The sequence below is a fragment of the Anser brachyrhynchus genome (assembly GCF_964034855.1).
Source record: "Anser brachyrhynchus genome assembly, chromosome: Z".
NCBI lineage: Eukaryota > Metazoa > Chordata > Aves > Anseriformes > Anatidae > Anser > Anser brachyrhynchus.
Genome location: NC_137697.1, coordinates 38777486 through 38789876, shown reverse-complemented (window position 1 = coordinate 38789876; position 12391 = coordinate 38777486). Strand labels below are relative to the sequence as shown.

General features: G+C 44.5%; 1 protein-coding gene across 8 annotated transcripts in view; it reads left to right on the top strand.

Annotated features, from left to right (window-relative positions):
* The first annotated feature begins 255 nt into the window (after window positions 1–255).
* The window catches only part of GOLM1 (golgi membrane protein 1), a 30615-nt gene continuing 18479 nt past the window's right edge, over window positions 256–12391 (top strand). For 2 of the 8 annotated variants that reach the window (XM_080572625.1, XM_080572620.1), the window contains exons 1-4: window positions 256–412; window positions 1841–1956; window positions 6255–6376; window positions 8556–8735. In XM_080572625.1, the coding sequence (XP_080428751.1) occupies window positions 6278–6376; window positions 8556–8735 (279 nt within the window). In that variant the 5' untranslated portion in view covers window positions 256–412; window positions 1841–1956; window positions 6255–6277. Of the gene's footprint in view, window positions 413–1840; window positions 1962–2013; window positions 2154–6254; window positions 6377–8555; window positions 8736–12391 lie in introns of those variants that run through there. The other 6 variants (XM_080572624.1, XM_080572619.1, XM_080572621.1 and 3 more) reach the window with 5 other exon arrangements.

Here is a 12391-nt window from a genome sequence, read left to right as displayed (position 1 = left end):
GATATTTTTTTAAAATTTGAGCTACCTGTTCAGTCATAAATTACTTTTGAATTGTTTTATATTTTTTAATGATGCCTACTGCCCCAGATCTGTTAAGGACGCTTATCTCAGAAGAACAACCTCTTCCCAAAGCCCTCGCACGGCTCACAGCCCAGAGCTGCGTTGGGGCAGCCTCGTGCCCGCCTGCCGCCCGCACCGCTCCCGTAACGCCGCCGCAAGCTGAGGGGCAGGAGCAATATTCAGGACCGCGGGGGGTGGAAAGCCTCGACGCGCCTCTGCCCTGCCCTGCCCGGCCCTGCCCGCCCGCCAGCGCCGCCCTCTCCGGCAGGAGGTGCCGGGGGCTGGGGCGAGAGAGGCGGCGGCCGCCTTCCTGCTCCGGCGGGGCCAGCCCGGCAGCGGTAACGGCGGCGAGGTGAGCGGGGAGAGCGGCGCCGCGGCCTCCGCCGCGCTGTGGGGCCGCGGCCCGGCGTGTGGGGGCGGCGTGAGGGAGCGGGGAGCCGCGGGGCGGGCAGCGCGGTGCCTCTCGCCCCGCTGTGCCGGGGGACCCGGCCCTGGCGGCCGGGCCGGGCACGGGCGGGCCGGGCTGGCTCCCTCCGGGCCTCCCTCAGCCGCTTTGCAGCCGCTGCTCGCGGCTCCGTGCCAACGGGGGGCGGGGGGGCGGCCGGGCCTCTCGTCCTGCGGCCCCGCTGAGCCGAGGGGTGCCCCGGGGGGCTGCCCTGCCCTGCCTCGGTCCTGTGGCAGCCCGCAGGGGATGCCCGTGTCTCTGGTTGAGCCCGTGCCAGTCTTGCATCTGCACAGCACCGTGCTCCCGAAGAGCCGCTCGCACCGCTGGTTTTCTGCGTTTCTTACTTCGTAGCGGGCGGTCTGTGCGCTTCCCAGCGAGACCACGCGCGTAGCCGGGCAGGGCTGGGAGCAGCGCGGTGGTGGTGTGGCTCTCTCAGTGCCTGCCTAAACCCGCCGTGACCCTTTTCCCCTTACTGTGTTTCAGGATCAAGTTGGTGGTCCTTTTGATTTAGATCCTAACAGGGTAGTTCATTCCGCATGGAAAAAGCACCGAGAGCAATCTGTTTTCTTGAAAAGAAATGAGCAGTCCAAGCGTTGAGGTTGCTCTCGTAACTTTCTCATTTAATTCTCTTTTCGTACACAAATTTTTATGGTTGCTGGTAGTGATGTCTACAAACGCCTCCGGAAAATGCGTGCCTGAAAACTTCGTGAGGGTGTTTTACAAGATTTTGTCCTGTTACTTTTGGTTATAGAGCTGCCTTAATCAGAAGAGATACCTAACGCAAACCACTAGCGACTTATTAGCTACAAGCCTGCTTGGGTCTTCTCTTCAAAATCAAAAGAGCGTAAAGAGCAGCACGTTGTGGGTGACGGAGTCAGTTCTGGTTGATGGCCTCTTCTGGTCAGCTGCAGGACGAAATTCTTCTGTAAAATTTGTAAAATAGCTGGTGGGGCAGCGGTAGCGACCAGCCTCTCCCTGAGCAGACACCTCTTCAGCGTTTTCATACTCTCCTGATCTGTTTAAAACATGGTTTAAAATGCTTGAGGAAGGGAAGACCTACAGACCCAATCTGAGTATCCAGTGATGATTTTTCCTGAGAATGGTGAAAATGCAGTCGCCAAACCTGTTACACCAAGTGCCTCCCCTCCTCTTCCTGGGGAAAGTGTAACTTGATGATTTGGACAAATAGTGACTCAGTAACATCCTGCAGCATCTGTGTGTGAATTTTTCTGGCTAGTTGCCACCCTGAAGTGAACCAGTTGTCCGGAGCATGGAATTTTGTAAAGTGGCTGTTGCTGAACACTTCAGGATTATTTATTTATTTATTGCTTTCAGCCTGCAGTTTGTGGGTTCCTGTGAAAGACGCTTGGGAAGAAGAGGTGTGGCTCTCTCAGCCCGCAGCATCCTCGTGCCTGCAGCTCCAGGTTGCCCTTCCCAGATACATCTGTGCTGTAAGGTGGGACGAGGAATCGAGCCTACTCTGGGAAAGGGTCGCGGCGCTTCCGTGGAGGCTGCTGTGTTTCCCTGCTGGGTTTGTCTTCGTGCTGTTGCTTGTGCTGGTTTTGTGCCTTGCAGTGGCTGAGCAGTCAGCGGGCAAGGGGCAGGCAATAAGTGCCGGCAGGCTACGTGCCGTCCGCTTTGTTAGCTTGTAAGTGTTGGTTAACGAATGAGAACACTTGATCAGGATGTCATTATGATGTTGGTCTGGTGTAGCTTAGTCTGTTGATGAAGCTGATCCATTATATTTTTTAATTTTTTTGGAAAGTAGGGCTCACCCAATAAGGAATTAGGATATCAACCCCCAAGTCTCCAGTGGGTTTTGTCTTCGGGTTACTATGTCTGAGGGGAGGCAGAGGCGTTGCCCAGAAGTCCCCCAGGTTTTTAGTGAGTGCTTTGTTTGGTCTGCTGGCCCTCGCTCGGCGGGTCTCGCACAAATATGCCAAGCTGGGCCCTGTAAGCAGGGAGACTTGGCTTTCCTCTTGGGATTTTGGCACGCACAAATCATCTTGCTTTGTCTTTGCTTATAAAGTCCTTGTCCGGAGTTGGTGCGTTCGTTGGCTGCCTGTACTGGAAGCTGCTTGATAGCAACTACCTACATGACAGCTGTAAAAGAAAGATTTGCTTAGACTGATGGTATTTTCAAACAAGGAAGGATAGATGTTAGTTTGCCTGAATATCCTAAAGTCTAACACACCTCCTTCTCCATGGAGCTCTGCTAGGCTGGCAAAGTAGAAGACTGAAATCGGCTGTGCTGAAGTCAGGAATTTTGTGCTCTACCAAATGTAGAGCACTATATCTGTGATACAGCGTCTGATTTTCACATCTGTAGTAAACATTCATGAGAGATGGATTCCTTCATGTTCAGTAAAATCACTTTCTTACCCATAAAATCAGAAACATATTTTCTTTTCAACTCAAATCACTGTGCCAAACCAGATATTTCCTGGAAAACAGCACGACAAATACATTTCCATATAAATGTATTTACTGAACTGATTTGCTTATCTTTCCACCAGAACACGTGTGTATATCCCTGGTAGAAAGTTACGGAGATTTTATTTTTAGGCTGATGAGAGAGGAAATACCGATACTGCAACTGAGGTTATGTGTTGTGTCTGCACTGGTTAGACAGAAGGTCCTTCTGTGTGTTTCTCCCCTTTACTCTTCCTTTTGCCTTTCCTTCTCGTGGCTATAAAATATATTCTCCATTAACATAAAGGCAAGCAACACCGAGTTTTCTAGAGGGGAAAAACATATGGAAGTTGAGCATGCTTTACTGAAATCAGTGCTTGCTTCCCAGCTTTTAGCAGCTGAAAGAAGCAGGAAAGGAATTCAGGCTACTCAGTTTGCACGCTGGGTAGGTGTAACGTTTTGCACCTGTGCTTTAAGGTGTGCCCTGAACTAATCGTTTGTCCTTTGTATAATTGCTTTACCTGCTGAGTCTTCTGGAGCTAAGCAGCTAGTCTAAATAGTAGTTAATTTCCAGTGTAAGCTTCTATAGCTGATAAGATGTATTGCTTCCCCTACTTCTGACTGGCAGGAGGAAAATACCAATTGTTTTATTCAAGTAATGCTTGGAATGACGCACTATATATTGCAGTTTATATTTGGTAATTTTTTCCATGTTTTTAAGTGTGCCAACTAATAAGTTTACGATGAATAACAGGATGCTGGTGACTTCTTGATGGATTTTGATATACATTTTTTGAAGTGTGGTATTTTATTTGTACAAGTATTTTAGATTTGTGGTTTTCTGGTAAGCAAAAATAAACAAATTACTTTGTTCTTAGCTGATGTGGTCATGCCCATTTGCTGCATGTTGTTTTTGCCACTCCGGACATCTGCAGTTCTAGGTTTTCAGGGAGCCTGTGGAGACAAGGATGCCGTGTAAATCTCAGGCGCTCCTCTTAACATGGCACAGCAGGAAGAACAGTCTGTACAATGCTGTACACACTTCCATAATCCTTAGCCTTGTGTTGGAAATGTGTACGTATCTATATGTGTGTGATTTAGTCCGCTGCATCTTGATTTTGTGCTTTATGACTAAAATTTGTGCCTCTTCCCCACCCTGCCGTTGCCTTGCACGTGTCCCTGTGGCTGCTGTCGGGGCTGTGCTGTGTGCGACCGCTGGATCCTTAGCAGAAACCTGGACTTGGGGTGTTGGACCCATGCAACTGTGTGCTTTGTGTGCTTCACCTGCTCCTCAGCAGGACGGGTTTACAACTCATAGAATCATAGAATTATTAAGGTTGGAAAAGACCCCAAATCATCTGGTCCAACCATCCCCCTACCACCAATGTCACCCACTGAACCATGTCCTTGAGCACCACACCCAACCTTTCCTTGAACACCCCCAGGGATGGTGACGCCACCACCTCCCTGGGAAACCCATTCCAATGCCTGACTGCTCTTTCTGAAAAGAAACTTTTCATTTCCAACCCAGACCTCCCCTGGCACAACTTGAGGCCAGCTGCCGGTCAAGGTGCGGCACGAGTGAAGAGGTGGCACTTTCAGGAAGCTGCCTCCTGCCGTTCGGCGCCCGTCCCCGAATAAATAGATAAACTCACACAGTGTTTTCAAATGAGCAAATAGACTTGAAGCACTTATCGGACTGGCAGTCTTGTGCAATTCCTGCTGGGGAAAGGTGAAGAAAGGTTGTGTCTTACGCTGAATCCAAAGAGGAGTGTTCCAGAGTTGGTTTTGCTCTGGATGCATGCACACATTAAATGTAGGTGAGCTGTTGTGGGACCTAAGCACTGGGAATAGAGTAATACCAACATCTCTGTTCCCTGCCAGCTGCTGACATTTTCTTCTTCCCCTGAGATTACAATGTATGTCCCCACATAAACCCTTTGAGAGTTGCTACCATTTATTAATTTATAAATACATGACAGCCTGTAAATTGCATCCATAGGGAAAAAGAAGTCATTTTAAGAGCATTCACTTGGGAGACTGTACAGTGTTTTAGCAGCAAATGCACCCATTTCATGTTGAGATAGTGTCTTGCAGTACATCAGTGTTTGCTGTTTGATCTTCTGTGTTTATTTTTGCTGGCTTTTGTCTGCAGTAGTACACAAAGGAGAGAAAAAAGGTTAATATTAGTTTGCAAGAGAGCAGTCGGTATTACAAACTGTGCCCAAGGTTCCCAGTCCAGTTTGAGGATTCGTTGAGCTAGGTGTTATTGCATTCATTAAGCCCAGATTTTATCGCATCATGGGAAGATTATGGCCTGTTGCAAGCAGAATTGCAGCTGCCCTTTGCCCTCATTCTATGTTGGAATAGGCAGCTCCACAGAATAAACCAAGGCTCAACAGCAATTGCTACTCTTCGTTTGTTAAACCTCGCTTATTAAATAAAGCAAGTTTTTTTTTTTGTTGTTGTTGTTAGGAGCAGAAGAAAGCTGAGTATCAAGAGAAACATCACTTGGTACAATTTCCCATTGAAATCAACAGAGTGTTTGCTTAACTTTTATTTATTTATATATTTTTTAGATTATCCATAAAATAATTTGGTACAATCTGATTTGTTTACTGACTGACTAACTAGTGTGGAACCAAAATGTTAGAATCATATTACCAGGGCAAAAAGTTGAACTACCCAAGTTTTGAAAGCAAAGTGTAAATTACTCCTGAAACCATGAGACTTGAATTTCGTTACTGACTAAATGAGATTACAAGGAATGTATCCTCTTATCTCGAGTCCAGCATTGTCTAATTAACTTGCTGGATGGAATATATGATAGAAGGATGGCTGGTTTGTTCTGTTGATTGCAGATTTTCATTATATCGTCAAGAATATTCAAGACTTAACCCTGCACTTGATGTGAAGCTTTATGTAGAAACTAATAATATGATACGGCTTTTTCTTTTTTTCAGTCCCTCAGATCATAGAACCATAGAATCATTAAGGTTGGAAAAGGAAAAGACCGTCAAGATCATCTGGCCCAACAATCACCCTACCACCAATGTCACCCACTAAACCATGTCCCTAAGCACCACGTCCAACCTTTCCTTGAACACCCCCAGATAGAAATACCTAGGCAGAATGCCTTCCTTGCTAGGTGTAGTCCATTCAGCTGAGAGCTGTTGCATTACTACAGTAAAAGCTTGATTGTGTGTGTAAAGTAATCTAAGTGGAGGACGCGATACGTATTTTGATTTGTATGACATGTATTTTGATTTGCAGATTTCTACACTGTTGTGGTTGTGTGTTTTCGTTAATTTTTATGTTTTATTTTTTGAAATTGCAGGGCTAGGAAACAGCTGCTGAGGGATGAAGTCTCCACCTCTTCTCGTGGCTGCCCTCCTGGCTTGCATCATCGTTTTGGGTTTCAATTACTGGATTGCAAGCTCTCGCAATGCGGATCTGCAGGTAATGTTCCTATTGGTCTGCACGTGGTCTTGCACGTGTATGGTTAATAAGGGTAGTCCACAGCAAGAGGAATGCTTCCTCTGCATGTGGTGAGCTAGGAACTTTGGCTTGCTGTAGGGGTTTACACAAATATTACAGTTGATGCTCATCAGCCGAGGGAGATGGGGAAATGGGAGGAATGCCTGTTTGTAGGTAAGGGGGACCCAAAACCTGAAGACCTACATATGGTGCCTGTAACTTCCGCACACATGTGGCATTCAGCTGGTTTGTTCTGTTTCAGTTTGCAGATGTGGCATCCTGTTGTTTTTCTTATTTTTTTTTCCCTCAGAGCACATTGCAACTTGCCCCCCGTTTTTTAGTCTGAATGGGCCTCCATAATTTGCTCATCTCCATAAATTATTTTCCTATATTTTCGCCATTCTGGTGACTTCTGTTTTTTAGTATAAAGTAAGATTGACCTCTTTTGATAAATGTTAGACGAATAAGGATGCACACACACTTTACCACCAAGGACAGAGAAATCTAGCTTGTTCAGAAATGGTATTGAGAAATCTGAATTTGTATTTCTTAGAAATCGTTCCTAAAGAAGGCACACAGCTCACATGGAAATAATAACTCTGCTATTTTGTAGTGGTGACTGTATTTTCTGTGTCTGTTGAGCTTGGGTTTGTTATCCTTACTGGACTGCACATCCTGAAGTTGAGAATTCAGCTCTCCCCGCCCTCCCCTCCCTTTCCTCCCTCCCCTTTCTCCTTTTTTTTTTTCCTTTCTTTTTCTTTAACAATCAGCAACAACAAAAACCTGAAAATTTAGTCAGGTGATTAAACATGGCTTATGAGAGCTCTTCCCAAGTTTTTCTATTTAATTATTATTTTCTTTTTAATTGAACTGAATTTTAACACTGCGTTGATGGCTGTTGGAACTGCATTCCTGTTCCACCCCGGAGCTGACACTCTTCAAGCAGGGCACGTCTTGGGCCATGCAGTTGAGGGAACGTCTTAGTTTTCCTGTGGTGACAGGGTATGATGTCATTTCTTCTGGAAACTTGGTCATCTCTCCTCTTTCCTTTAGTGAGGGGCCTCAGGGTGGTGGCTACCAGCTGTTTGTAGCTGTGGCAGTAATACTGAGGCTTTGCTGCACAGTCATGGGGCAGCTGATATGAAAATAAGCCAGCATACCAGCTTATCTTGGTCTCAATAACGTACAGACATAAAATCCCGTTTACTGTTACTGATTTACTGTATCATCTTGTACACTTTCCCCAAAGAACACCAATGAATGTACTTTCACTTCTGTGTAGTCATGCACTCTGACTAGAATAAAAGCACATCCAAAGCTATGAATGGAGCTTTTAAAACACTCCTAAAACACTCATATAACCCATTCGTTTGTTGGCAAGACTTTGCTGCTATTATGACTAACGTGGAATAAGTGCTTTTTTTTGCTTTTCCAGCCCAGCTACAAGTTGTTTTTTTTATTTTTTTATTTTTCCCTCCTCCTCTCCATTCTCTTGCAGTGGCAATGAAGTGGAGTAATGAAACGGTGCTGTCCTCCGTCCATTTTGTCCATGGTCTTAAGTAGAAATTTTTGATGATTTGAGAGATGATTTTTTTCCCTCTGAGTAAGTTTAGGATCAACACCAGAAACTGCAGTGATGTCAGAATGGGCATTTTGAGAAATGTTTTGACCTTGTACTTCAGAAAGATTGTAGACATATTTTTTAATGTATTTCGTTTGTTTTGTTTTTGTTCTGGTGTGTTTTTTTTTTTTTTTTTTTTTTTTCTGTGTGTTTTTTTTTTTTACTGTAAGTATTTAGACAGCTTTGTATTTATTTGATGATCTTTAACTGAAATTTTGATGGCTGCTACAGAATATGAGTTACCAATAATTTATGTAAGTCTGGTGTGTGTGTGTGTGTGTGTGTGTATGCTTACAGGTGGCTGACAGATATCACCAACTGAGGAAATATTTTGATGAGATTAGTATTGTTTGTCTGTTGTATTCTCTGAAGTTAGGTATTCTATGAAAGAATAGAAGAAAAGCCCAGTAAAAAGGAAATTGGGTTTACTTGTTACATATTCCAGTTCTGCCTATGTGAAGTTTGAAAGCATGACCCTCTTAAAACAGTCTCAGAGGGGAAACATTTCTCTTTGTCTTTTGCTAATATGCTCTTCCCCAGAGTCGGATCATAGGTTTGGAAAGCAAAGTCCGCAGAGCAGCAGCGGAGAGAGGCGCTGTGGAGCTCAAAAAGAATGAATTCCAGGGAGAGCTGGAGAAGCAGCGAGAGCAGATTGATCAAATCCAGTCCTTGCATAGCTTCCAGATGGAAAATGCCAACAGAGCACATCAGGAAGAGAAGGTAGGCCCTGTTCTAGCTACACTTTACAATGAGACTGTGATTTACCATCATGCTCTCTGCAACAGTGTAAGGTTGCTCAAATGTGCAAGCTAATGGGGGTATGGTCAACATTTGTGTGGCAAAATGTTTAACATAAATTATCATAATGTTTAGAAAATGGACGTTGAATCCATATTATGAATGGTTTTAAACTAATCGTAGAACTATAGAATATCCCAAGTTGGAAGGGACCCATAAGGATCATCGAGTCCAACTCCTGGCAGCACGCAGGTCTATCCGAAAATTCAGACCATATGACTAAGAGCACAGTACAAATGCTTCTTAAACTCCAACAGGCTTGGTGCAGTGACTGCTTCCCTGGGGAGCCTGTTAGTGAAGCAGTTCACCCTCTCAGTGAAGAACCTCTCCCCGGTGCCTAGCCTAAAAAAGAGTTAGGAGGAAATTCTTCACTCAGAGGGTGGTGAGGCACTGGCACAGGCTGCCCAGAGAAGCTGTGGATGCCCCATCCCTGGAGGTGTTCAAGGCCAGGCTGAGTAGGGCTTTGGGCAGCCTGGTCTGGTGGGAAGTGTCCCTGCCCATGGTAGGGGGTTGGAATTGGATGGTCTTTAATGTCCCCTCCAACCCAAACGTTCTACGATTGTGATTTATAGCCCTCAGAGTGGTAGACTTCTTCAGCAGACTGTAATGGAGAAAACAGAAATACATTGTGGGGAAGAAAAAGAAAGAAACATACAGAATAAGACAAAATCTATCTCTGTATATTTTTTTTTTACTGCTGCACTTCATCAGCTTTTTGAATATGAAGTATTAAAACTGCAAGTGATAGCACTTCAGAATAATACCTCTACTGTCTCCTTAAGCCATCAATAGAGCTACATTGGGTTGGCCTCTGGCCATTTCCTGTACACTAATGTTTTAAAACTCGAGGAAAACAAGAAACTGTACCAACAGATACATTCGTATTTACTTCCTCAGTAGGCATAATGGTTGATGTTTATTTCTAAATGCATTGCAAATTTTGTGGCATCTTCAGCCTACAAAATATAATAAAAGTGAGAGACACCAGAAGGGTTAGAACAGCCTTTAGTGTTGATGCTCTTGACAGTGCAGTGTTGCAAGAGGCATGAAAGTCCTTTGTGAAGAATGTAAACATACATACTTAAATAACAGTATGTATGATTACCACTAACCATTTTATTTTGTATTTTCTTTGTGTTACAGACACTGCCTCAGATGTGTCAGTAAACCATTAATATAACTTTCTCACTGTTGCCAGGAGTATTTATCTGAGAGTAGTCATTCCGTGTTTATTACTTCTCCTGTAGAGTCTCATGGCCAGAGTTTATAGATCAACTTTCCAGGACTGTAGTTTTCAGCAGACTAAACAGATATAACTGGTGATGGTAATAGGTACTGTTCAGGTGAATGGTTCACTGTTAGATGGCAATTTGCTTTTCAAAACATGTGACAAGCAAACAAAAATTGACTAGAAGAATCTCTGAAAGTTGTAGAAAAAGAAAAACTGAATGAAAATGAGGGTGGAAGCGTGCCATTAATATGCAAATCAATGGCATATATTTTTAAATTATTTTGAAATCATTTTTATCCAAGGTCTTCAAAGAATTAATAAACCAATTATTTTTACCACTTTTGAGACGAACAGTTTTCTTTGATAATTTCTGTCTTCCATTTGAGTTCAATCTTTTGGTACGTTTTTAAAAAAGTGAGGTATGTTTTTGGTTTATTTTTTAATGTATGTGCATATTAAAAAGGTATTCCAGGATATTCAGACAGCATTCGAGTGAATAGAGTCATAGTGTGGTCTGGGTTGGAAGGGACCCCTAAAGATCATCTAGTGCAGCCAGGAGCAGAGCTTATAATAGATCTGGTTACCCAAAGGCCCATCCACCCTGTCTTTGAACAGAGCTGAATGTGGTACTGCAGCTGGGATCTCACAGGGTTGGAGTAGAGGGAGAGAATCACCTCCCTTGACGTGCTGGTAGCACTTCTGTTTATGCAGCTCAGGATACGATTGCCTTCCTGGGCTGCAAATGCACAGTCAGCTCATGCACATTTTTTCATCCACCAGTATCCCCAAGTCCTTCTCTGCAGTGCTGCTCTGAATCGAATCAGCACCAAATCTGTATCAATACTGGGGATTGCTCTGACACAGGTGGAGGACCTTGCACGTGTCCATGGTTTACTTCATGAGGACCACCTGAGCACATTTTTCCAGCCTGTCACGATCCCTCTGGGTGGTATCCTTTCCCTCTGGTGTATCGATTACACCACGCAGCTTGGTGTCATCCACATACTTGCTGAGGATGCACTCCAACCCATCATCATCTATATTATTAATGAAGATGTTAATATCAGCACCTTGAGTAACACCACTTGTTACTGGTTTCCATATGGACTTCGAGGCATTTACTGCACTTTGGATGCAGCTGTCAGCAAATTCCTTATCCGCACTGTAGATCATCTGCCAAATCCGTACCTTTCTAGTTCAGAGATAAGAATATTATGGGACACTGTGTCAAAGGCTTTGCAGAATCTAGGTAGGTGACATTAGTTACTTGTCCCTTTTCCACTGATGCAATTCTTCCGCTGTAGAAGCACACCAGGTTAGTTAGGTATGATTTGCTCTTGGTGCAACTGTTTTGGCTCTTTTTAGTCAACCAGTTGGGCCTCAACACAGTTCCACATGGCTTCTAGCAGGACCTGCTCCATGATCTTGCTGGGAATTGAAGTGTGGCTAACTGGTCGGTAGTTTGCAGGGTCTTTTTACCCTTCTTAAAAATAGGGGTGATATTTCTTCTTTTTTTTTTTTTTTTTCCCAGTCACTGGGAACTTTACCCGACTGCCACAACTTCTCAGGTATGATAGGCAGTGGCTTGGCAATTAGGTCCTCCAGTTCTTCTGTACCTTGGAAAGCACCTCGTCAAGTTCCATGGACTTGGGCACATTCAGATCCCTCAGATGGTCTCCAACTCGGTCTTCTCCTATGAGGGGAGGAACTTCACCCAAGTGCTGTCTTGAGATCCGGGGACCTGGGAGATTTGAGAAGATTGATCACTAGTGAAAACAGAGGCAAAAAATTGTTGAGTACTTCAGCTTTTTCCATGTCTGTCATCGCTAGATCTTCTGGCTTGTCAGAGAGGGTTCTTTTTCTTTGTTCCTCCTTTTCTGACCAATGTACCTGTAGAAGCCCTTCTGGTTATTTTTCACATTGCTCACCAGGTTCAGTTCCATCTGTGCCTTGGCTTTCCTAATCACATCTCTGCATGCTCGGGCAGCTTTCCTATATTGTTCCCAAGGTGTGTGTTCCTGTTTCCAGTGCCTATGCATTTCCTTCTTGCTCTTCAGTTCAGCCAGGAGGTGTTTATGCAGCCATGCTGGTCTCATGCCTTCCTTGCCTAATTTCTTGCACCTGGGGATCAAGAACTCTTGTGCTTGAAGAAAAATATCCTTGAAGAGCTGCCAACACTTTTCTGCTTCAGTGACCCTAACGGCAGTTTCCCACGGGATTGCATTCACCATTTCCTTAAACAGGTGAAGTTTTTTTTCCTAAAGTTAAAGGTCTTAACTTTGCTCTTTGCCCAGCCCATGTTCTTTGAGATCATGAAGTCTGTCAGGGCATAAGCGCTGCAACCCAG